General features: G+C 36.3%; 1 protein-coding gene across 1 annotated transcript in view; it reads right to left on the reverse strand.

Annotated features, from left to right (window-relative positions):
- Window positions 1-26,986, reverse strand: part of LOC128027910 (deoxynucleoside triphosphate triphosphohydrolase SAMHD1-like) — a 67,692-nt gene that overhangs the window by 24,798 nt on the left and 15,908 nt on the right. The window contains exons 3-7 of the mRNA XM_052615727.1: window positions 23,817-23,977; window positions 23,470-23,585; window positions 1,767-1,838; window positions 1,511-1,542; window positions 1,158-1,301 (exon numbers count right to left, since the gene is read on the reverse strand). Of these exons, the coding sequence (XP_052471687.1) occupies window positions 1,158-1,301; window positions 1,511-1,542; window positions 1,767-1,838; window positions 23,470-23,585; window positions 23,817-23,977 (525 nt within the window). The remainder of the gene's footprint in view (window positions 1-1,157; window positions 1,302-1,510; window positions 1,543-1,766; window positions 1,839-23,469; window positions 23,586-23,816; window positions 23,978-26,986) is intronic.

Raw genomic sequence — 26,986 nt, forward strand, 5'->3', positions numbered from 1 at the left:
TGCAGGTGATTCTGTTTTTTTAATTAAATTTTTTTAATTTTAGGCACACACAGATAACAATAATCAGCGTATGAATCTCAACAACGGTGACAAACAGCATATCCAGATAAACAGACCAACTCTGAACATCAAAAAACTAGATACTAAAAATGAACATAAAAACAGCAAAAGTAAAATATAGTTAGAATAAAAAGTTAAAAAGACAGTTCAGCTCATAATTTATTCATGCCGCAATGCATGATGGGAGCCATGGATGAGTTTTTATTGGCTACAACATGCTTTTTTGATGGTCACCGTTGTTGTGATGCTCACGCTGATTCCTGATGTCTGTGTGTCTAAACAAAAGATTTATTTTTTACGTAGAATTAACTATTAAAAACATGTCATACTATGTCAGAAATGCTGAGTTGCTTACTTTTCTTTTTCACTTAATTTATGTATGCAGTAAAGAAACTTAAACTCAGGAATTCAGGTCACTCTATAACAAATAGCTCAAATCACAATCAATGGCACACATGATTGCCTTTGCTGTGGTCTGTCTGTATGATATAATTCAGTCACCACAGCCACATAAAATCTAAAGATAATAACTGAAGGGTCAAGATCCCATCTAAATCAAACATTGACCACTATAATGGTGACACACAAATTGTGATTTTCTCGTTTGGTGATTCTGCTTGTTTACATCAGGTGTCTTCAATAATGGTCAATCATAACTCAATTAACTTCTTAATTATCTCATTAACTTCAACTCTGCTTCAGTGTTACTTTTAACACTGCTTTAGTGTTTATATGAGTCCACACTCAAGAGTGTTAAATTAACACTGGGGATTTTGCTGTGTATATATTAAGTGGGGCTCCATTTGAAAGCAGCTGATGGACATTTACTGCTAATCACAGAACCATCTTTACTGATGAAACACGCATGACAATCGCATGCGATCAATCGTGCAGCCCTAGTTTGTATATGGAAATGAAATTTTTTGCATAATTTGCTGAAATATTCTGTTCTTTGTATTGTTTTAATTTTGATCCTTTTAATATGAAAATGGTATGTTATAAATTAAATTAAAATGTACTATTACCCAACGCTCAGTTTTCATCACCCAAACTGTCAGACCAGAGTTCCATCCCTGACTTGGAGTATCAATTTGTACCTCTGAAGTTTTTGCCCCTTCAATTAACTCTTTAATGAAGGTGACGTCTTTATCATCCAGTCCATATTCTTTCAACACATCTTCATTCTCAGCCTTCAGACTCTTCACAATGTCATCAAACATCTGAATTGACATCTGCTCATGCTGCACAAAGACAGATGAAACTATAAACATATATAGTACAGATTCATTGCTGAACTGAACTCCACTAGGTGCATGAGGATGTCACTGCATCAATTTGTTTACATTTTTATGTACAGCCAGAATCAGAAACCTTGGAAATTTTATGGAATACACATTTTTAAAAGATACTAAACATTATAAAACACAATTGTTGATGACCCCAAGCTCACCTTCCACTTTTCAGGGATGTCATCAGGCAGACCTAAGAAAAATAATAAATTCTCAGGTGGTTTGCAAGTCATACTTTGTACATTAACAAAATATTTCAGCTACATTTACCATATGTACAAATAAAACAGCTTGAATACACCATGTCCATATGCAAATATGATAGCTGAATGTCCAAATGTAATAAAGACTCAAGTAAGAAATGTACATGTCTGCATATTTTTCTGTATATTTCCATCATTTCACACTGGCACTTACCTCTTCTATGTTTTATTTTTTTGGCTTCAGGAATAACCAGACAATCAAATACATGAGAAAATGGACCATGACCTAAAAATAAAAATATTTATTTATTTATAGAGATTTTTTTTTATTTTTTTTTTTTTTTATCGAAATTGCATTTTCTTCCCATATTTCCAATATTAATATGAAACTAGAAGTAACCCAGCAGGTACAGTACATTAGACGTTAGACTCCAACTAATCCAAAGTCAGTCAGACGTCATATTTTGGTTGAAAATGAATGTCGGGTTGATGTCTAAACCCAACTTCGTTTGAAGTCATACTCCGACATCACACAGACGTTGAATTTTGGGTGAATAAGCACCTCACTTATCTCAGCAGAGGAGGATTAAACAACTCCACAAACAGCATTACCAGCTTCACATATTACTAACCAGACTGACTTTATTTCTGTCAGACATCTACAAAAGCTCTTATTGAAAATTAACAGGGGAGTAACTCTAATGTGTTTAATTTCCATAACACCATAACAGTGATAACTGTTTCCATTAGTTGGGCTCTTTACACTTATTATAACTTTTGTGGCTGCTGTGACAGATTGTTTGTTGAGCACATTTGCAGCATCAAAGAAAGCTAAAGTGACAACCAGTTAAAATCTTTTAACAAACAATGGTGACATGCTTCATGCAGCAATGCATGCTGGGAGTCATGAGTTTTATGCTATGGTGGCTCCCATCATGCATTGCTGCATGAAGTATGTCACTATTGTTGAGATTCATATACTGATTATTAATGTCTATGTGTCTCAAAAGATTTTATTTCCAAAGTGTATTTAAAATTAAAAATTCAGAATGTCTGTTCTGAGGGAAGCCAAATTTGTTTCTTGAAAATTATTTGTTAAAATAAACAACCACTTTGGGTCAATAACAAGACAAATTATTCCAGCCAAAATTCATGTTGGAGCTTGACATAAAACAGTCGTTGGATTTAGACGTCAACCCGATTTTCATTTTCAACCAAAATCCAATGTCTAATCAATGATGGAGTCTATATCCTGTGCCTGCTTGGAAGAGTTATATTTTTTTAAACCAGTAGTATATTATTGTTTTTCATATTCATACTGTAACTTAGGGGTGAGCGATCTGAAAATTTAATATTATGATTGATCTTGAAAACTTCCACAATCTACTTTTCAAGCAAATCGTAGAGACGGTAATATTTTCTTATGTCCTTGAAAATTACCTTATGTATCTCCACCCCTTTTCAGCACTGATCTCATTGTCTTCTGTCTTTTGGCTTTTATTTCTACAGTGTGAAGGTAACATCACAATTAGGAGTAATTTATTAATGGTGATTATATCAAGGTGATATCCATATGCCAAAAAATATGGCCATGATCTTGGCCTTTAAAAGGGTCATGAACTGAGAATTCTAAATTCTTCTACAGCACTGCCTGTTAAGCCCCTCCCACTGATTCACACACTAGTGAATTAACGAGAGAGGCAAACACAGATCTACGCAGAAATCAAAAAAAATAAAGATGCTCCAAAGACAACAAAACACTGTTCATTCAAGCTGTGGAAAAACAGTCTTCGCATCGCCTTCCTTCTGATGCCAGAATTAGGAAAGAGTGGATGAACTTTATTTTTTATGAAGTTGCAGACTGCGTCAGTAAGAACTCTGTCCTTTGTTCACTTCATTTTACCATGAATTTGTTTGTAAACAAAGTTCACTTTTACTCAGGATTTCCAGAAAGATTTAATCTAAAAGACCTGGTGTATCTGACAGTAATGTAGTACTACACAAGTGTTTTTATTGCGTGCTCACTATTACTTTTTGTCTCTTATTATAGATTGTTTGATACATACTGAGTATTTATGTGTTTTTAACCTAAATCACAGCAGCGTGCATCTGTGAAGGATATTGGCTGTCCAAAAAACACAACAGTTAGCCAATCACAGCAGTGGGTATTTACATCTCAGTCTATGATCTGCCATGCCTAGTGATGACAAGATGAAGCCTCATGAAGCATTAAGATTTTCAGCCTAGTGGTTCACAAAAGGGTTAATTTCTGGATACTTAATTTGCTCACAATACCACCTGGTGGCCAACGAGTGTAAAACAAGCAGATATATTAGAGACAGAGGTGTAAAGTCCAGGGGTCAGAAAGTAAAAGTCCAGCCATATTTTTGTTCCACCCATGAACTCAGCAGTTGATTTCACCAGATGAGGAACAAAGTCATTCCTTTAAAGTCACAAACTAGTCTGAAGTCAAATCCCAAGTCCTCAAAGAGTTAAAGTCAATGAGATAATTAAGTGATGATTGTGCATTAGTGATGAACACCTGCCATTATTGTGTGTTACAGATGATCAGATGCTGATGTTTTATTGGTTAAAATGATGCCACCATCATTGACATCAGTGTTTGCTTCAGTTGGGCTCTTGACCTTTGGCTTCTTGTGTTAGATATTTCTCTGTTAAAGTACATGTGCTGTTATAAAACAGTGCGATCAGTGCTGTGCAGAAATCTATTACTAGCTGGTTTGATATGATGAAGTAGTGATTAGGCAAAAGCCTGTTCTACTTTTTTTTTCATTTTTACATATGTTCAGCTTTTAAAAAGCTATTATGAATTAATTTGAAATATATTGCATATAACAATATAATTTTCTGTTTATTAAAGCATTACAGTAATATTTGTTTAATAGGACTTTTTTTTGTAATTCAGTAATAGCTGATGATGTTCATTTAAATGTTTTAGATGAAAAAAAGGCAACTTAATTTGCCATTTAAAGCTTTTTTATTAAATAATGCATTAACATTTATTATGTAACACAACTTCAAGTGCTTATTATTAAAAGGGTCAAGAGCCCAACTAAGGCAAACACTGATCTCCAGGATGGTGGTATCATTATAACCAATAAATCATCGGATCCTCTGTAATTTTCAACAGCAGGTGTTTATCACTATTGCTCAATCATCATTTAATTAGTCACTTAATTATCTCACTAACTTTAACTCTTTGAGGACTTGGGATTTAACTTGAGACTCGTTTGTGACTTGGAAGGAATGACTTGGTTCCTCTGATGAAATCAGCTGCTGAGTTCATGAGTGGAACAAAAATATGGCAGGACTTTTACTTTCTGACCCCTGGACTTTACACATCTGTCTGTAATAGGGCTGCACGATAAATCGCATGCAATTGTCATGCATGTCTCATCAGTAAAGATGGTTCTGTGATTAGCAGTAAATGTCCATCAGCTGCTTTCAAATGGAGCCCCACTTAATATATAGAGCCGTTGTTCGCTGTCAAGCTACACAACATCGCGTTCATAACTGTTTGCGATTTATCTGCGATTATGAATGCGATATTGTGCAGCTTGTCAGTGAACTACGGCTTCCCATCACACTAGATGTGGACTGACATTGCTCAGAAGTCAAATGTTGGTTGAAAGTGAAAACCCAACCTCTGATTGGTGTCAAACTCTAGCGTAAATACTCCAAAAACAGTATTACCAACTTCACATATCATAAACAAGATTTATTTCTGTCATAAATGTAAAAAAAAAAAATCTTATTGAGATTAACAGAGGTGTTGATTGTTTATTGAAAATAATAGTTTAGTTTGACGTCACCGTTATGGTGATCAGCACTTTGGCAGTACGACTCTTTTCAGTGTTACTGCTCGTTTAGCTGCTGAAATTATTTTTGTTATAGCAAAAACAGAGAGCGAAATATGTCATCAGGTGATGTTGGTTACTTGCTGATATTTAAAAAAAATTCACGTGATAATCTGTTCAACTGTTTTTATCAGGAAGTTAATCTATGCTTTTTATTTAATATTTATTTTATCTTTTTAAATTATATTTTTCATGAATCACTACAAACCTCAGAATGTTTAGACAAACAGAGACTTCAAGAATGCCGCAATGCATTCTGGGTGCCACGGATGAGTTTTGCAAGATGTACCCAGAATACATTGCAGTATGAAGCATGTCACCATTGTTTAGATTCATACACATAATCTTGATGTTTGTGTGACAAAGGAAGCACTTTCTTTATTTTTTTAAATCATTGAAATTAATTGCTTTAAATTCAGCTGGGTGTCAGGCTGTTGCCCAATTCAGTCACTTTAATAAACAATACTTAAATAAGACCACATATTAGCTTGGGTGAAAACAGGTAACCAGACTCCACGTATGGTGATATATTAATCATCAGCAAACAACCCGCACCATCAAGCCACATGTTCTCTTGCTGTTTTGGCCACAATAAAGATGACAGCAGCTAAAGAACAACACTGACAAGTCAAGTGTCAAATTGTACAACTAAAACCAACAATAACCACCATTATGGTGACATCAGACATCATAATACTGTTATTAATAAACATTTTTAGAATGTTTTTAGAGAATGTTATCCTATATTTTGAGAGAAGGTTCTGGGAACAAAAATAAAACTACCTGCTAAAAACATTGTTAGAACAATCCATGAGAATGTTCTTAGAACATTTAAAAAGAAAAAATCTAGCTGGGATGTGCCACTCCATTTGAAACCAGGTGATGTACATTTACTGCTAATCACAGAACCGGCTTTACTGAAGTGACACGCATGACAATCCAATGTGATTAATCGTGCAGCCCTAGTCTGTAATATATCTGCTTGTTTTACACTCGTTGGCCACCAGGTGGTGTTGTGAGCAAATTAAGTTTCCAGAAATTAACCCTTTTGTGAACCACTTGGCTGAAAAGCTTAAAGCTTCATGAGGATTCATCTTGCCATCACTAGTTAGCAGACTTCTCCTTTGGGAACAGAAGAACCTCCACTTGGTGAGGGCGGTTCACATGCGGGACTCCTCAAACGTAGGAATTGACATGCTGTCACATGGTGGACCAACCCCTGGGGAATGGAGACTCCACCGCCAGATAGTCAGTGTGACATGGCATTCCTTTGGTCAGGCAGATGTGGATCTCTTGCTTGTACAATGTGGAGTTGTATAAACTTCAGCCGATCATAGTTTTTGGCTCACAGAGCGGCTTCTGTTGTGAGCTAATAGCACAGTGCTTTAAGATTCAGTTCTCTATAAGCTTCAGTGAACTGACGTAATGTAAAGTGAATTGTATTAACAGGGAACATTTGTGCTTCCCTGAGATAATGGGAACGGGCATTGCATAGCTTTCGATGCTTCCACATAACACAGTAAGACATGCTAGATGCTTCTCAGTCAAAAGATTATGGCGATATGGTATTCTAGTGTGACTTATAAAGGAAATTAACACAGCCCTTTATGGGGGCTGCAATGCCATTTGTCTGCGCAGGAACACAGAAGTGAACCAATTTGTCATGCAGGGTTTTGTTTTGTGTTCATTTTTCCATGTCTTTTATTTTTCCATTTTGCTGTAATCTTTGCCCTCATGTGTTCCTTTAGTCCATGGGTCTTGTTCTCATTGGTTTGTCATGTGGTTATCTGTTCTGTTTATTCATCGGTTCCGGTTCCTTACTAGTGTTTGGTCATTGGAGAGTAACCCCCCCCCCCACCTAAACAGAAGTTCAAAGACATAATTCTAAAGGTGACTGTGTGCATGTTTCTCTGACACATAAGATATAGAGTCCTGCAAGTATTACATCAGAACCCAGAATACTAATTTGCCACTGGTTCCTTCTAGATTTTCCAATGGGGTTTTGAAATTATAAGTAAAATAAAGCCTGTGGTAAATATAACACGGACACAATATACACAGAAATAAGGCTGTCTTGGCAAGTATTTACATAAAGACACTTATGTGAAGGAAATCGGATATGTGTCAGTATTGTGCATTTGGTCTTTAACCCTTTAGGTGCCAGAGTTTTTTTCCTAAAACGTTCGATTTGTACATCTTAAATTCAGTGGTGGACAGTAACGGAGTAGCTTTACTTTGTTACTGTACTTAAGTACATTTTTCAAGTATCTGTACTTGAGTAGTTTTATTTTGATTAACTTTTATTTCATTGCATTCCAAAGCATAAAATTGTACGTTTAACTTCACTACATTTCATAAAACATATCGTTACTTCCTATAATATATCACCTGCTCCGACACGCAGAAGTGGTGTCTGATTCATCATGAACGAACTGAGTCTTTTCAAAATATACTTTTAAATCGGATCGGAAATTGCAACAAACGATTTGTTTATGAATTAGAATGATTGCAGCCTACTGTCTATGGATTGCAGCTGTTGTGGAGTCGACCACTCACTGATTCAAATGAACTGTTTAGTGTCTAGCTAACAAGCTTGTTGGTGCTAAGTTGAGGTAATTTTTATAATCAAGCCCTTTCTTTCGGAACATGCTGCACAACTCCTTCTTCAAGCTCTTGTTCTGTCTAGGCTGGACTATTGCAATGCCCTCTTGGCAGGACTTCCAGCCAATTATTTCAAACATTTACAATTAATTCAGAATGCGGCAGCAAGATACATTTTTAATGACCCTGTTTATCAATTTGCACTGGCTTCCAATAGCTGCTCGCATAAAATTCAAGGCATTGATGTTTACCTACAAAACTACCACTGGCTCTGCACCCATTTACCTAAATTTGTTACTTCAGACTTATGTGCCCTCTACACAGCAAAAAAATCTGAGTGAAATTAACTCTGCTGGGAGTACATGTGAGACCACACTCAAGAGTGTGAAAGTGCTAAAATAGGAGTGTTAAATTAACACTGAAGCAGAGATAAAGTTAATGATATAATTAAGTGATTAATTGAGTGATGATTGACCATTATTGACGAGACCTGATGTTAACATGCAGAACCAACAAAGACAAAAACCACTATTTTAATTGTGTCACCATTATAGTGGTCAGTGTTTGCTTTAGTTGGGCTCTTGACCCCTAAAATGTTAAAGTCAGTTTGATTCTGTTTCTGAACTTCTGGTTACCTGTTTTTACCCAAGCTAATATGTGGTCTTATTTAAGTATTGTTTATTAAAGTGACTGAATTGGGCAACAGCCTGACACCCAACTGACATCAGCCTTTTTTTTACAAATTCACAATTTTGTTGTTTACATAAATATGATACAGGCATCATGTTCAAAAGGCTGTGTCTTAAGGCTCCCAAAACAGAGGTATTGAAGACACCTAAAGTTCAGAAACAGAATCAAACTGACTTTAACATTTTAGGGGTCAAAACAGCAAGAGAACATGTGGCTCGATGGTGCGGGTTGTTTGCTGATGATTAATATATCACCATACGTGGAGTCTGGTTACCTGTTTTCACCCAAGCTAATATGTGGTCTTATTTAAGTATTGTTTATTAAAGTGACTGAATTGGGCAACAGCCTGACACCCAACTGAGCCTCTGTTTTGGGAGCCTTAAGACACAGCCTTTTGAACATGATGCCTGTATCATATTTATGTAAACAACAAAATTGTGAATTTGTAAAAAAAAGGCTGATGTCATGTGCATGCATATAATGTTTTCGAAGGGTGTTTCATGATCACCAACCACTGGCCTGGCATGCATGTACAGTATTGTTCAAAATAATAGCAGTACAATGTGACTAACCAGAATAATCAAGGTTTTTCGTATATTTTTTTATTGCTACGTGGCAAACAAGTTACCAGTAGGTTCAGTAGATTCTCAGAAAACAAATGAGACCCAGCATTCATGATATGCACGCTCTTAAGGCTGTGCAATTGGGCAATTAGTTGAATTAGTTGAAAGGGGTGTGTTCAAAAAAATAGCAGTGTGGCATTCAATCACTGAGGTCATCAATTTTGTGAAGAAACAGGTGTGAATCAGGTGGCCCCTATTTAAGGATGAAGCCAACACTTGTTGAACATGCATTTGAAAGCTGAGGAAAATGGGTCGTTCAAGACATTGTTCAGAAGAACAGCGTACTTTGATTAAAAAGTTGATTAGAGAGGGGAAAACCTATAAAGAGGTGCAAAAAATGGTAGGCTGTTCAGCTAAAATGATCTCCAATGCCTTAAAATGGAGAGCAAAACCAGAGAGACGTGGAAGAAAACGGAAGACAACCATCAAAATGGATAGAAGAATAACCAGAATGGCAAAGGCTCAGCCAATGATCACCTCCAGGATGATCAAAGACAGTCTGGAGTTACCTGTAAGTACTGTGACAGTTAGAAAACGTCTGTGTGAAGCTAATCTATTTTCAAGAATCCCCCGCAAAGTCCCTCTGTTAAAAAAAGGCATGTGCAGAAGAGGTTACAATTTGCCAAAGAACACATCAGCTGGCCTAAAGAGAAATGGAGGAACATTTTGTGGACTGATGAGAGTAAAATTGTTCTTTTTGGGTCCAAGGGCCACAGGCAGTTTGTGAGACGACCCCCAAACTCTGAATTCAAGCCACAGTACACAGTGAAGACAGTGAAGCATGGAGGTGCAAGCATCATGATATGGGCATGTTTCTCCTACTATGGTGTTGGGCCTATTTATCGCATACCAGGGATCATGGATCAGTTTGCATATGTTAAAATACTTGAAGAGGTCATGTTGCCCTATGCTGAAGAGGACATGCCCTTGAAATGGTTGTTTCAACAAGACAATGACCCAAAACACACTAGTAAACGGGCAAAGTCTTGGTTCCAAACCAACAAAATTAATGTTATGGAGTGGCCAGCCCAATCTCCAGACCTTAATCCAATTGAGAACTTGTGGGGTGATATCAAAAATGCTGTTTCTGAAGCAAAACCAAGAAATGTGAATGAATTGTGGAATGTTGTTAAAGAATCATGGAGTGGAATAACAGCTGAGAGGTGCCACAAGTTGGTTGACTCCATGCCACACAGATGTCAAGCAGTTTTAAAAAACTGTGGTCATACAACTAAATATTAGTTTAGTGATTCACAGGATTGCTAAATCCCAGAAAAAAAAAATGTTTGTACAAAATAGTTTTGAGTTTGTAGAGTCAAAGGTAGACACTGCTATTTTTTTGAACACACCCCTTTCAACTAATTGCCCAATTGCACAGCCTTAAGAGCGTGCATATCATGAATGCTGGGTCTTGTTTGTTTTCTGACAATCTACTGAACCTACTGGTAACTTGTTTGCCACGTAGCAATAAAAAAATATACTAAAAACCTTGATTATTCTGGTTAGTCACATTGTACTGCTATTATTTTGAACAATACTGTATTCTTTAGCATAGGGTTTTTTTGTTTTTGTCTTTTGTCCAATGAAATCAATATTTTTGTGTAAATTTTACTTAATTTTTTCATGTTATTCTACTAATTTTGAATGATTATTTCTAACTAAAATGTGTTAAATTTAATTAATGATATTGCTTGTAAATTTTTGACACAGTTTTATTGAATAAATATAGAGAATCACTTTTTACAGTGTATGCTGTTTGTCACCGTTGTTGAGATTCCTACACTAATTTTTGATGTATGTGTGTGCCTAAAACAAGCTTTTTTGTGCATATCAGAACAACTTTAAAGAAATCCTTTTAATTAGCGGGTACTGTACAATCACATGGTGGTTATAATCAATGATATCAATCAAATTTGTTTAGGCTTTAATCGAGTTTGTCTATTCAGGTCAAATGGCCATGTTTTTATTTTTTTCTTGTCTGTTCATTACAATTCAGTTGTAACAGCTAAACCAAATCTGACTTTAAAAATGTAAGGCTCAAGAGCCCAACTAAACCAAACACTGACCACTATAATGGTGACATAAAAATAGTGATTTTCATCTTTGTTGATTCTGCATGTTAACATCAGGTCTCGTCCATAATGGTCAATCATCACTCAATTAATCACTTAATTATCCAATTACCTTTAACTCAGCTTCAGTGTTAATTTAACACTCCCATTTTAACACTTTCACACTCTTGAGTGTGGTCTCACATGTACTCCCAGCAGAGTTAATTTCACTCTGGATTTTTTGCTGTGTAGAATAGTGCCTTCTGCAAGTGAAAGTCCCTTGATTGTGCCATCCCAAAGAAGCACAAAGTCACTTTTACAGACTTTTAAATTAAATGTTCCCTCCTGGTGGAATGACCTCCCCAACTCAATCCGAGCAGCTGAGTCCTTAAACGCATCTCTTCCATCTTTATTTGACCCTCTAACTTTAACACTCACTATTCTAATTCTATTCTTAAAAACATCTAACTGCCTTTCTAATCTTTTTGTATTCTATTTTCTTTTCATTTATTATGCAATTGTATATGTGTGTGTCTATGTGTAATGACCTCTAACTAGCTTGCTCTATTGTTTTAGTTCAAATTATTTATTTGTCCCCAATGGGGCAATTCATTTTGCAACAGATAGTATAACAGATCACACACAATCACACACACAGTACCAATACAAAAATTGCCTACCATGCAGGCATGGTTAAAATAATAAAAACAATAAACAATCAATAAATAGAAAATCACTAAGTTATCTGTGATTCTTTATAGAATTAAGAAGCAGAATGGATGCAGGCACAAAAGAGTGTTTATATCTGTTGGTTCAGCCTGTAAGGGATGGGAATTATCTAACAGGATAGATTCAACCCTTCTTAACATCTGCTTCTGATAAAGATCCTCACTGAAAAAAGTAATAAGTAAATTTACTTAATTTTTATTTGGCAAGTTTTTGCACAAGCATTTTTCAAGTAAATTTAACACATTTGGAAATTAAGTAAATCTACTTAAATAAGTAAAAAAAAAAAATAATAATAATAAGTAGATTTTATTGATTAAAATTTAATTAAATAATATTAAATTAATGCATTTAGCGGACACTTTTATCCAAAGCAACTTACAGTGCATTCAAACTGACAATTTTTACCTATTGTTCCCGGGGAATCAAACCCCCCAACATTGCACTTGCTAATGCAATGTTCTACCACTGAGCTACAGGAACACTTCAAGATTTTGTGGAAAAATAAGTGAAAATTTCACTTACTTACTTTTTTATTTTGGAAAAGTTTTTACACTAACAAAAAAAAACCCGAAACAGATATTCTAGAAATTTCTAAATGTAAAATATTTTTTTTTCAAAACAGTTTTATCAAATGAGGGTAAATAAGTCTCTCACTTCTGTCCCTTTAAACCAGTTTACAGCAAAGACAGCACGAAGGACTGGATGCACATGATAAATATTCTGCAATTAAGAAAACAGACAAAAGAAATAGCACTGTAAAACCCGATAAGTAAACTTTACTCAAACCGTTTGAGTAAATAGATTGCCTTGATTTAAACCATGCAAGTTTTAAAACTTTGCATTTAAGTAATCAGAGGTGGAGAGTCCAGGGGTCAGAAAGTAAAAGTCCTGCCATATTTTTGTTCCACCCATGAACCCAGCAGCTGATTTCACCAGAGGAGGAATCAAGTCATTCCTTTCAAGTCACAAACAAGTCTTGAGTCAAATCCCAAGTCCTCAAAGAGTTAAAGTCAATGAGATAATTAAGTGACTAATTAAATGATAATTCTGCATTAGAGATGAACACCTGCTGTTAACAATCAACATCACTGAAGAAAAGAGAAACACAAGAACTACAATTGACTTTAAGCACAGCCTTGGATGAAATCAACTGGAAGAAAAAAAAAAAAAAAAAAAAAACTTTGTCACCATAATCGTGGTGAATCCACCATCATGGAGATCAGTGTTTGCTTTAGTTGGGCTCTTGACCCTTTTAATAATTCAAAGTCATTTGCTTTTAAACACTTGCTGTTGTGTTACGTAGTAAACATTAACACATTGCTGAATTAAAAGCTTGAAGTAGAAAATTGAATTGCCCTTTTTTATCTAAAACATTTTAATTAACTTCATGAAGGTGTCTCTCTTTGGTTTGTTAAATTATGTTAAGCAATTACTGAACTACAAAAAAGTCCTATTAAACAAATATTATTGTAATGCTTAAATATTGGGGGAAAAAATTGTACAGGCTCGGGATTTTAGACATGAGCACTTATCATATGATCCTCAACAGTGGTTACAATAATTATTCATGCTACAGTGCATAATCAGAGTTTTTACTATGGTGTTACCCAGCATGCACTTCAACTTGAAGTGTTTTGTTGATTGTCACCATTGTTGAGATTCATATGCTGGGTCATGATGTCTGTGCGTCTTATTAGGAAAAGATTTCGAAAAAAATTATATTTATTACATACATTAGGAAATGTATTCATTATAGTGATTAAACCAACAGTTCCACAAGGTAGGTTATTTAAAAACTGAACATTTGTTAATAATAAATACATAAAATTGTTTTGGAAATAAACAGGCTGATGCCTAATAATTACTTCATCATGTAAAAGGAGCTAGTAACGGTTTTCTGCAAAGCACAGATCGCACTGTTTTATAACAGCACATGTACTTTTACAGACAAATATCTAACATAAGAAACCAAAGGTCAAGAGCCCAACTGAAGCAAACACTGATCTCAATGATGGTGGCATAATTTTAACCAATAAAACATCAGCATCTGATCCTCTGTAACGCACAATAACAGCAGGTGTTCATCACCAATGCACAATCATCATTTAATTAGTCTCTTAATTATCTCATTGACTTTAACTCTTTGAGGACTTGGGATTTGAGTTGAGACTAGTTTGTGACTTGGAAGGAATGACTTGTTTCCTCCTCTGGTGAAATCAGCTGCTGAGTTCATGGGTGGAGCAAAAATGTGGCAGGACTTTTACTTTCTGACCCCTGGACTCTCCACCTCTGTAAGTAATTAATTGATTAACTAAGTGCTGATTGTGCATTAGTGATGAACAGCTGCTGTTAACAAACAGAATCACTGAAGAAAAGAGAAACACAAGAACTACTACAACTGACTTCTGACACAGCCTTAGATGAAATCAACTGAAATAAAATACATGAAATCTCTCAAGATCTGACTAAACAACCCCACAAACAGGATCAGCAGCTCCACTTATTAATAACCAGACTGATTTTATTTCTGTCAGATGTCTACAGAAGATCTTATTGAGAATGAACTAAGGTTTAGATGTTGATTTATTGTTTCATTTGAAGTAACCATGTTAGAGATCAGTGTTTGATTTAGTTGGGCTCTTGACCCTTGATTTCTGTCTTAGGGTGCTTTCACATCTCTAATTCGATTCATTTGGTCTGAACCAAGGGCAAACAATTATACATTGTAGCATTTCCAACTTTTTTGGTTCCTTTTCAAACCACACTGATTGCTTTGGTCCGTACCAGTTGAAACGAACCAAAATGCAGTCACATGACAAAATCTACATCACTCATTGGCCATGAAGTATTTCCTAAACTGCTTTTCGATTGGTCAGAATTTACGTGTGGGAAAATTCCAACAGAGGAGGAAAAGCCAGCAAACAACACGGAGACAACACAACTATACGACAACACGACTGCGTGGGCTGGTTTTGTCCCTGGCCATAATCCATTACATTGTTTGTATACACCACAATATGCAAAAAATACATTTCTGTAATGAAGAGCGGATGCGGCTTGAAAACAACGTTCTAATGCACTGCAAACAGCGAGCGGGAATCGCTCGTAACTTCAAGCGGAGGCTTGCATTAATTCTTCTTAACTCTGACATGCTCATGGTCATCTGACCAAATTTCTATGAGGCTCCGCACCTCCTCACAACTCCAAGTTTGTCCACGAGCTGCCATGCTAAATTGCAAACTGTCAACAAACACTTCCTCATCCCATAATGCACAACGCAACTGACTACGGCAGCTGGTTTAGTCCAAAAATGATCAGTACTTTTTGCAGTTGGGTCTGTTCGAGGTCGGATCACATTCTCACCACAAACGAACCGCTCCAAAGTTCGTTTGAAAGCGTACCGCTTGTTTGGTCCGCTTTTAGTCCGCACCAGAGTGCGATTGCTGCTTTCTCACCTGCCCAATCGAACTGCACCAAAAGGGGAAACGAACTCTGGTACGATTCAACCGAACTAAATGAGGCAGGTATGAAAGCACCCTTAGTCTTTTCTCTGGCTGTTATAACCGTGTATTTCTAAAACACATTTGTTGTAACTCAATAGCCCAGAAGAAAAGCCATCAGGTGTTAACCTGTATCTAGGTGTAAGTTGTTATACTTTATATTGGTGATGATAATCATCAATTTTGTATCTGTATGGAGTCTAATGAAGTAGATGTTGTGTAATTAGTAGAAGTGATCCTAGTAAAAGTGACATTAAGAGCCAGTGATTCTGTGATAATCAGTTAACATAAAAATGACTTCCTAAACATTTTTGTACACATACATTTTTCTTCTATGCCAGTTGGTCAAACACAGACATTAATAATCAGAATATGAACCTCTACAATGGTGATGAAAAAAACATGCTGCAATGCATTCTGGGTACTATTGTAGTACAGAACTCATCCATGGCTCCCAGCATGCTCTGCAGCATTTTTTTTTTTTAATGGTCACCATTGTTGAGGTTCATATGCTGATTATTGATGTCTTTGTGTGACTGTTTGACACTGTAGAAGACCACACTGATTGAAAAGTCATTCATATTAACTGATTATAACAGAACCACTTCCTCTTAGAATCACTTTTACCATAATTAATCAAATTACACAACACTTATTTCATCAGAGATTAGGCTCCGTATGGATCAATAATTGATGATTATCATCACCGATATTAAGTATAACAATCTACACCTAGGTACAGGTTAACACCTGATGGCTTTTGTTCTGGGCTTTTGGTTTACAACAAATGTGTTTTAAAAACACATGGTTATAACAGCCAGAGAAAATACTAAAACAGAAGTCAAGGGTCAAGAGCCCAACTAAATCAAACACTGATCTCTAACATGGTTACTTCAAATGAAACAATAAATCAACATCTAAACCTTAGTTAATTCTCAATAAGATCTTTAGACGTCTGACAGAAATAAAGTCAGTCTGGTTATTAATAAGTGCAGCTGGTGATGCTGTTTGTGGGGTTGTTCATGTTGTTCATGATTTCATGTATTTTATTTCAGTTGATTTCATCTAAGGCTGTGTCTGAAGTCAGTTGAAGTAGTTCTTGTGTTTCTCTTTTCTTCAGGGATTCTGTTTGTTAACAGCAGCTGTTCATCACTAATGCTCAATCAGCACTTAGTTAATGAATTAATTACTTGAATGCAAAGTTTTAAAACTTACATGGTTTAAATCAAGGCAATCTATTTACTCAAACGGTTTGAGTAAAGTTTACTTATCGGGTTTTACAGTGCTATTTATTTTGTCTGTTTTCTTAATTGCAGAATATTTATCATGTTCATCCAGTCCTTTGTGCTGTCTTTGCTGTAAACTGGTTTAAAGAGACAGAAGTGAGAGACTTATTTACACTCATTTGATAAAACTGTTTTGAAAAAAAAAATATTTTACATTTAGAAATTTCTAGAATATCTGTTTCGGGTTTTTTATTAGTGTAAAAACTTTTCCAAAATAAAAAAGTAAGTAAGTGAAATTTTGACTTATTTTTCACAAAATCTTGAAGTGTTCCTGTAGCTCAGTGGTAGAACATTGCATTAGCAAGTGCAAGGTTGGGGGGTTTGATGATAGGTGATAGGTGATAGGTGAAAATTGTTAGCCTGAATGCACTGTAAGTTGCTTTGGATAAAAGTGTCTGCTAAATACATTAATTTAATATTATTTAATTAAAATTTACTCAATAAAATATACTTATTTGTTTTTTTTAATTATTATTATTCTTTTTTTTTTACTTAACTTAGTTAAGTAGATTTACTTAATTTCCAAATGTGTTAAATTTACTTGAAAAATGCTTGTGCAAAAGCTTGCCAAATAAAAATTAAGTAAATTTACTTATTGCTTTTTTCAGAGCTCCAGACCTTTCTGCATAGAACCTGTGATGCTGCTGCTCACCTTAATTAACCTCGAAAGGGAGTTTTTCTGTTTTACAGTGATGGACCCATACCAGCAGATTAAGGACAAGGTAACAACTGACTCAACAAAAGACCTATAAAAAAGGGTCAACAGGGTCTTATCCACATTCAACTTTGCCAGCTTCCTCAGGCAAATAATTGCTCTATTGTTTTTTTTTATTCTATCTGTTTTCTTTTTATTTATTTTATTATTTAAAATCCCATGCTCTGTGAACGGTGTTAACCTAACTGAGACTTGTTATAGCACTTATATATCATTGCTCTTTTTGTTGTTTTTGATTGCTTCTACTGTCTTCATCTGTAAGTCGCTTTGGATAAAAGTGTCTGCTAAATGAATAAATGTAAATGTAAATGTAAAACAACAAGCTTTAAAATACTTTGTTCTTACTGGTGAAAATCAGATGGCCATCTCTGTTTTCTCTCAGTTACATAACAGTGTAAGCTTCACAGTTAACATCACTCTCATCAGTGTAGTCCATATCAACAACAAAAATATATCTTGACTCCATATAGTGGTTATTTTGGAAAAAATTCCAGGTATTTTGAGCAGTAGGATTATAAAAAAAAAAAAAAAAATGTGCTATTATAAAATTAAATTAAGTAGCCTATATAAAATTGCAAACATCTATCTTTCAGTACTTTTTTACTTAAGTACATAAAAAATCGAGTACTTTTGTACATTCACTTGAGTAAAATTGAAAAAGGAGTACTTTTACTCTTACTGGAGTAATATTTTATTATATGTATCTGTACTTTTACTCAAGTACTTGATTTGTGTACTTCGTCCACTACTGCTTAAATTCAAAAGGCTATATCTTAAAAGTGATAAAAGATAGAGACTTTCTGTAAATTATAGATATATTAAGGATGAACCAATGTTTATGTAGGGATTAAATTTCCCCATCTAATTTGGATATTATGATGCATATGGTGGCGGCCATCTTGAATTCTCAAATTTTCATGAAAAGTCACGTTTAAATGATAAAATGCAGCACTTCTTTCCCCCCAAAATGTCCCTCACCTTCTGTGTGCTATATTATACAAAACTGAATGCTCATGTAAATTGTAAGTACTAAACAAACTGTGTAAATCATTACTAATAAACAGAGGTGGAGAGTCCAGGGGTCAGAAAGTAAAAGTCCTGCCATATTTTTGTTCCACCCATGAACCCAGCAGCTGATTTCACCAGAGGAGGAATCAAGTCATTCCTTTCAAGTCACAAACAAGTCTTGAGTCAAATCCCAAGTCCTCAAAGAGTTAAAGTCAATGAGATAATTAAGTGACTAATTAAATGATAATTCTGCATTAGAGATGAACACCTGCTGTTAACAATCAACATCACTGAAGAAAAGAGAAACACAAGAACTACAATTGACTTTAAGCACAGCCTTGGATGAAATCAACTGGAAGAAAAAAAAAAAAAAAAACTTTGTCACCACAATCGTGGTGAATCCACCATCATGGAGATCAGTGTTTGCTTTAGTTGGGCTCTTGACCCTTTTAATAATTCAAAGTAATTTGCTTTTAAACACTTGCTGTTGTGTTACATAGTAAACATTAACACATTGCTGAATTAAAAGCTTGAAGTAGAAAATTTAATTGCCCTTTTTTTATCTAAAACATTTTAATTAACTTCATGAAGGTGTCTCTCTTGGGTTTGTTAAATTATGTTCAGCAATTACTGAACTACAAAAAAGTCCTATTAAACAAATATTATTGTAATGCTTAAATATTGGGGGAAAAAATTGTACAGGCTCGGGATTTTAGATATGAGCACTTATCATATGATCCTCAACAGTGGTTACAATAATTATTCATGCTACAGTGCATAATCAGAGTTTTTACTATGGTGTTACCCAGCATGCACTTCAACTTGAAGTGTTTTGTTGATTGTCACCATTGTTGAGATTCATATGCTGGGTCATGATGTCTGTGCGTCTTATTAGGAAAATATTTCGAAAAAATTTATATTTATTACATACATTAGGAAATGTATTCATTATAGTGATTAAACCAACGGTTCCACAAGGTAGGTTATTTAAAAACTGAACATTTGTTAATAATAAATACATAAAATTGTTTTGGAAATAAACAGGCTGATGCCTAATAATTACTTCATCATGTAAAAGGAGCTAGTAACGGTTTTCTGCAAAGCACAGATCGCACTGTTTTATAACGGCACATGTACTTTTACAGAGAAATATCTAACATAAGAAACCAAAGGTCAAGAGCCCAACTGAAACAAACACTGATCTCAATGATGGTGGCATAATTTTAACCAATAAAACATCAGCATCTGATCCTCTGTAACGCACAATAACAGCAGGTGTTCATCACCAATGCACAATCATCATTTAATTAGTCTCTTAATTATCTCATTGACTTTAACTCTTTGAGGACTTGGGATTTGAGTTGAGACTAGTTTGTGACTTGGAAGGAATGACTTGTTTCCTCCTCTGGTGAAATCAGCTGCTGAGTTCATGGGTGGAGCAAAAATGTGGCAGGACTTTTACTTTCTGACCCCTGGACTCTCCACCTCTGCTAATAAATGGTAGAAACAAACCGAATGCATGTGGCGGTTGGCCTTTTGCTGTAGAGATTTTAAATTTACTACATACAGAAGGCATGACACAAAAACACAAGTAGACAATACGTGTTTAGTTCAAAATCTATGCCCCGTGTCAGACTGCCTCTACTCCTGCTATGAGCAGCGCGGCCAGATCTGCCTCGCACGGGCGCCAAGTGTGCACAGCTCGGACTACTGTCATTGTCATTGCGACTCCCCACCCTGCCTCCACGTTGCCCCCTAACTGTCCTATGAATACTGCGACCTCGTCTAACATACCCACTGGCATTAGACAAAGAATCAGGGTCCGTGAATAGAAGTCCCACACTTCATTGTGGGTAAGCTTTATTGATGCCATTAGATAATAATAATAATAATAATAATAATAATAATAATAATAATAATCTAATGCCAATACTCGCTGACGTTGACAATTTAGCTCTGATAAAATGGCTCACTCTCACACTAGCTCCGCTTTTGTTTGCACTGATTCAATGCACTCTAGCTTGAATATTTTGTACAGAAGCATGAGTTTTTTTGAGTCAGAGATGAGTCTGCCTTCTGGTGCAGGGGAGGTCGCATGAAATTTGACACCCTATTTGACAAAATTGTCCGTTTTATTCAGTACCGCATCTTGTTGAGGAAACTCGACCGTGGTGCCTAGAGGGTTAAGACTAATGGAAATACCTGCTGCTGTATGTGTCATTACTGTCAAACAAAAATTAAAGGACAGAGAATATCAACCACTGCTCTTGACTGAAGAACTTTAGTAGCTTTAATAAGAATCAATGTATTTTCAATTCATACAGTTAAGACTATACAGTGTTTTAAAGTTTAACTCAGGTTTTAATGACCATTTTGACAACTGATTATTTAATGCACCACTATGTTTTAAGTCAATAGGCTTGTTTGACTCTGGATGTTCGTGATTCAGATGTAAATTGTAATTGCGTGTTATGAGTTTTGCGTCTCACCCCTACTGCAAGTAAAACATGATTCTAGTTTTGGGCCAAAAAACCATGTTTCCCATTTGTGGCTCACTTTAAAACATTAAACAGATATATCAAGCACAAAATATAGTAATTCCAAGCAATCACCAAAAAACATTTTTGTAAACAGTGACTAAGTTGCTTACAGATTTTTTACATATATATATTTATGTATATATTAACGATACGCGTATTCGTATTGAAGCGTTCGGTACGAGGCTTTCGGTTCGGTACGCGGTACGCATTATGTACCGAACGGTTCATTCAACTAATTAATTATATAAAAAAAGTGAAATAAAATGATATGCGTTCAACAAGGTAGCCCAATAACCCAAACGACGTAACAGGCAATACCCCTGACACCCCCGAAGAAGAAAAAAACACCAACTTATATGTTTATGTTAGGCTACTCAATCAGTCGCTCGCTCACTCAGTACGCGCTGAGTGAGTGAGCAGTTCATGCACGGTACGTGGTGGCCAGTGCGTTTAACAGACCAGAAATAGAAGATCCTCCAATAACCAACAGGTTTGGTGTTTGAGTGCACTTTGGATTCCCTGTAAGCTATAATGGTGATGGCAAGAGAGTGGTGGATAAAAAAACAACGGTCAATCTGCTACATGACAATAGGGTACACCAGCAGGAATTAAAAAAAAAAAAAAAAAACACCAGTGGGAATACTTGAAACATGTCAACTCATTTACGCCGACATCACCTTAAGGCGGGCGTACACTGTGCGATTTTTGCTGTCTTACGAGTTTGCATGCAATTTTTTTCAATCGTGTGGAAATTGCGTATGCTCATATGGTCACGGCTCGTATAATTTGCAATGAATTACGAGCCAAGCAGAGGACTTCCTGACCTCCCGATCATTTTTAAACATGTCTAAAAAGTTCGTGAGCTATCGGTTTGAATTCGTGCCATTTGTGCGGTTGAACGAGCCGATTTGTTGATTTATCTGAAGTTGACCAATCACGAACTAGGAAAACTCGCTGAACTCTTTCCAATGCCTTTTTAGTTCTCCCTTTCTCTCTCTCTCTCTCTCTCACACACACACGCATATGTAGTTTACAGGGACTCTCCATAAACGGCCCGGTTTCATATTGCTGAAAAATAACCTGTACGTGTAGGAAACAGTCACGGCTAGTACCAATATTTTATATGCAGTTATGAGAGAGGGAGAGCAGTTATATTAGGCGTGTTCCACTTGAAACACCGCTGCACGCACAGAATGATCACCTGTATGACATCAAAGTACCGCGAGAGCGATTCGAATGCATTGGATATGTGTGCTCTCTTATCGCTCTCGTGGTACTTTAATGTCATACAGTGATCCTTCTGTGCGTGCAGCGGTGCTTCAGGTCGAACGCGTCTATCAACTTCGTGCGATTGCTTCTGGAATTCGCAGGTTGTAAAATCGTGTTGTATATCATCCCGTCCGTACGATTTTAAGATAAACTCACTCGTGCCGTGTGCGTGAACATATGATCTTCTGACCATCCGAATTCGCACTGTGTACGCCCGCCTTTAGTGTGTCAGTATCTGGGAAAATCTGGTAGGCTTCATTTACGTTATAGCCGTGGATATGAGACCTTACTATTTACCATTCATTCTCTCATCACCATTATATCTTACGGGGAATCCAAAGTGCACCCAAATACCAGACCTGTTGGTTATTGGAGGATCTTCTATTTCTGGTCTGTTAAATGCATTACACATTTTGCAACGAGCCTTCAGTGCGTGCTGAGTGAGCGAGCGCCTTAGGGGCCATTCACATATCTCGCCTAAAAACGCGTGGAAAACGCTAGGCGCGTCTTTCTCCTCCTTTCCAAAGCGCTCGGGCAGAAGCGCCCCTGAGGCATCTGCCTTTGCTAAGCAACAATGACGTGCTGCTCTCTCCATGAAGACGTGGAAATTTCAGCAAAGGATAAATGGATTTGCAGCTCTAAAAATAGCTTGCAGTAGGCTAGCTCTGCTACTAAATTTATTTCAAAATTGCAATCCATATACAACTATGATCAGCTGTTCCTTCATCTTGTCTGAGCTTTCAACATTGTTACGGGAAAGGATGAAGCTGATTGATTAGTTCTTGTCACATGACCCGCAGTGCGCTTGCAGCATTCTGAAAAGTTGAGATGTTTTTACATTTTGCTGTATCTAAAACGTATCGAACCGTACCGAACCGAAACCGTGACATCAGTGTATCGTATCGAACCAAACCATGAATTTTGTGAACCGTTACACCCTTAATATATATATATATATATATATTTTTTTTTTTTATGTGAAGTAAAGTTGCTGGAGGGTTTTTCCATAAGCTTTAGTGCTCCTCACCCAAGTCATGACACAGACCAGCGATTTGAACACACAGGAAATCCTGTTTGGTGATTTTGAGCTCTGGTTGATTGTCATGAAGAATCTTCACCAGACGTCCTGCTAAATACGCCACACTAACAAACACACACACACACACACACACACACACACACACACAACATACCTTTACTGTTTACTTCAAGGTCAAAAACATGGAATCTAATAAAAATATTAAATATTGAATTTATTTTTATTTTATTATGATCATTAACCAACAACAGAGAACCATGAATGTGTTATCGAATTATTAAAATATTAACAAATAGCCTACAAAAATGTCAGCTCTGAAAATAATAATATCTCACCCAAGTGAGTGTTCAAAGCGATTGTGGGAAGCACCTGGATACACCAGATATGTTCCTCCCAGCTGTTTGATGTGTCTCAGTCTCTGAAACTGAGGAGTATCTGTGATCTTCACCAACAGGGGGTGCAGCTCAATGTGACCATGGATGGGGTCGTTGAAGATCTACAAAATACAAAACAATATGCAATTTAATTCGCAACAGATCATGTTCAAATCCATGTCATTGATCAAAGTAATTTTGTGACCCATAAAATCCCTTTAGAGGATTAAATAGATCTTATTCACATAGTATTTCATAGGAAACATTTAAATTGCATTACTCTCAGACCCTTGGTGCATACAGCTAACACTAATATGTAAAAAAAAAAAGATAAGTAAAGCAGGACATGGCATATGGCAGATAGAGTGCAAACCAGTGAACTGGGATGGGCAGGGAGGAGAGGAGTGGAGGGAGGGCAAGGTCGGGAGGGAGTTCAGCTTCCTGACAACCTGTTGGTCAAAGCTGTCTTTCAGTCTGCTGGTCCTGGCTGCTCCGCAGTCTCCTCCCTGATGGCAGCAGACTGAAGAAGCTGTGTGATGGGAGGGTGGGATCACCTGCAAAGCAGAGGGCTTTACGGGTGAGATGGGGTCCATAAATGTTCTGGAGAGAAGGGAGACACCAATGATCTTCTCAGCTGCTCTCTCTATGGGTTGAAGTGACTTGCAGCAGGATGCATTTCAGGCCCCATGCCACACAGTGAAGCAGTTCATCAGAATGCTTTTGAGAAGGTGCACATGATGGGGGCCAGCGCTCTGGCTTTTCTCAGTTAGCGGGAAAGAAATAGAGACTGTGCTGTGCTTTTTTGGCCAGTGCTGCTGTGTTGTTGGTCCAGAAGAGGTCCTCTGTCATATGCATGAGCATATGAATCTCAACAATGGGGAAAATCAACAAAATGCTTCATGCTGAAATGCATGCTGGGTAACACCATAGTAAAAACTCCCATCATGCACTGCCGCATGAATACTTTTTGTCACCGCTGTTGAGGATCATATGATAAGTGGTCATGTCTAAAAGCCTGAGCAGTTATCCCCAATTGTTTAAGCTTTACAGTAGTATTTGCTTAATAGGATTATTATTATTTTTTTGAATTTTTTTTGTAGTTCAGTGATGTTTGTTTCAATGTTTCAAAAGCTAAAAGTGTAACTTAATTTGCTGTCTCAAGCCTTTAATTCAGCGATGTGCTAATGTTTATTATGTAACACAACTGCAATTGCTCAAAAGCAAATCACTTAGAAATATTAAAAGGGTCAAGAGCCCAACTAAAGCAAACACTGATCTCCATGACGGTGGTATCATTTTAAACAATAAATCATCCAATCCTTTGTAATTCTCAATAACAGCAAGTATTTATCACTAATGCCCAATCATAATTCAATTGGTCACTTAATTATCTCATTGACTTTAAATGGACTGCATTTATATAGCGCTTTCAACAGACCACATGGCCATTCAAAGCGCTTTACAATTTGCCTCGCATTCACCCATCCACTCACTCATTCACACACCGACCGCGGTGTCTGCCATTCAAGGCGCCATCCAGCTCGTCGGGAGCAGCTGGGGTTAGGTGTCTTGCTCAAGGACATCTCAACACTTGGTCAGGTGGAGCCGGGGATCGAACCACCAACCTTTCGGTTTGTAGACAACCTACATGAACCACTGAGCCACTGCCGCCCGCAAAGAGTTAACTCTTTGAGGACTTGAGATTTGACTTAAGACTCGCTTTTGACTCGCTTCCTGCAGCATGGAATGATGGCCCTTGGGCGGACCACTCCTGTTTGCCAGATTTGAGCCACAAGCAGGCCATAGCAATGCCACATGTCAGCCAAGAGTAAAGAAATTAACCAGAACTGCACCTTATCTGAGGCACAAAATATGTGTATATAATAAATATGAATTAATTTCAGCCTTAATAAGCCTGTTAACAAGCAGAATCACTGAAGGAAAGAAGAGAACAGAAAAGGAGATGAGCAGAAACACAAGAACTACAACTGACTTCAGCCACAACCTTAGATGAAATCAACTGAAGATAAAAGAAGACATTAAATCTCTGGAGATCTCAGCAGAGGAGGATTAAACAACTCCACGAACAGCTTGATCAGCTTCACCTATTACTAACCAGACTGACTTTATTTCTGTTAGACATCTACAAATGTTTTTATTGAGAATTAACAGAGGTTTAATTCTAATATCTGTCACCATAACAGTGATTAGTGTTTCCATTAGTTGCACTCTTAACTATTATTATCTCTTGTCTTTTTTGGTTGCTGTAATGGTGTGTGAAGCTAAATTGAATTGAGGTCAGGTGATGGCGGTTATCTGTTGATGGTTTATAATAACCATGAAACAGGCTGATTTGTTTTTTTTTTAATCTAACAATTGTTTCATTAATATATTCACATCACAAACCCTGTGTTTCTGCAGTATGAGATCCAGCAATATTACAACAATTAGCTAGAAGATTTTAACAGCATGAAAAAGTCAATTTATGATGACACACACAGACATCACAGTCAGCACATGAATCTCAACAACGGCGACAATCAAATGTACCTTGCTGCAATGCATGCTGGGTACTAGCATAGTACAAAACTCCCAGCATGCATTGCAACATGAATAAATTATGCAGCTGAATTGTCCTATTAATTTGTTTAATTCTTAATAATTTCTTATAGTTTTGCTGTTGTTGTGACTTAGTAGCTTTTCCGTGAAGTTCTGAATTGATCAGTTTATCTAAATATTTTTATTTTTCACCATTATTGAGATTAATGTGCTGATTGTTTATATCTGTGTGTAGCAGCATAGTTTAAGTTTTTTTGATTGTTATAATACTGCTGGATCTCATGCTGCAGAAACACAGGGTTTGTAATATGACTGGATCATTGGAACAACATAATTTTTAGATAAAAAAAAAAAAAAAAAAAAAAACATCAGTGAACCAGTGTACTTCATGATGATTATAAAACACATTGTTACAGCCGCCAAAAAAGACAAAATATATAATAATAGTTAAGAGTGCAACTAATGAAAACACTAATCTCTGTTATGGTGAAACACATTAGAGTTAAACCTCTGTTAATTCTCAATAAAAAAATTTGTAGATGTCTAACAGAAATAAAGTCAGTCTGGTTAGT

The sequence above is a fragment of the Carassius gibelio genome, chromosome A1, assembly GCF_023724105.1.
Source record: "Carassius gibelio isolate Cgi1373 ecotype wild population from Czech Republic chromosome A1, carGib1.2-hapl.c, whole genome shotgun sequence".
In the NCBI taxonomy this organism is placed as follows: Eukaryota; Metazoa; Chordata; class Actinopteri; order Cypriniformes; family Cyprinidae; genus Carassius; species Carassius gibelio.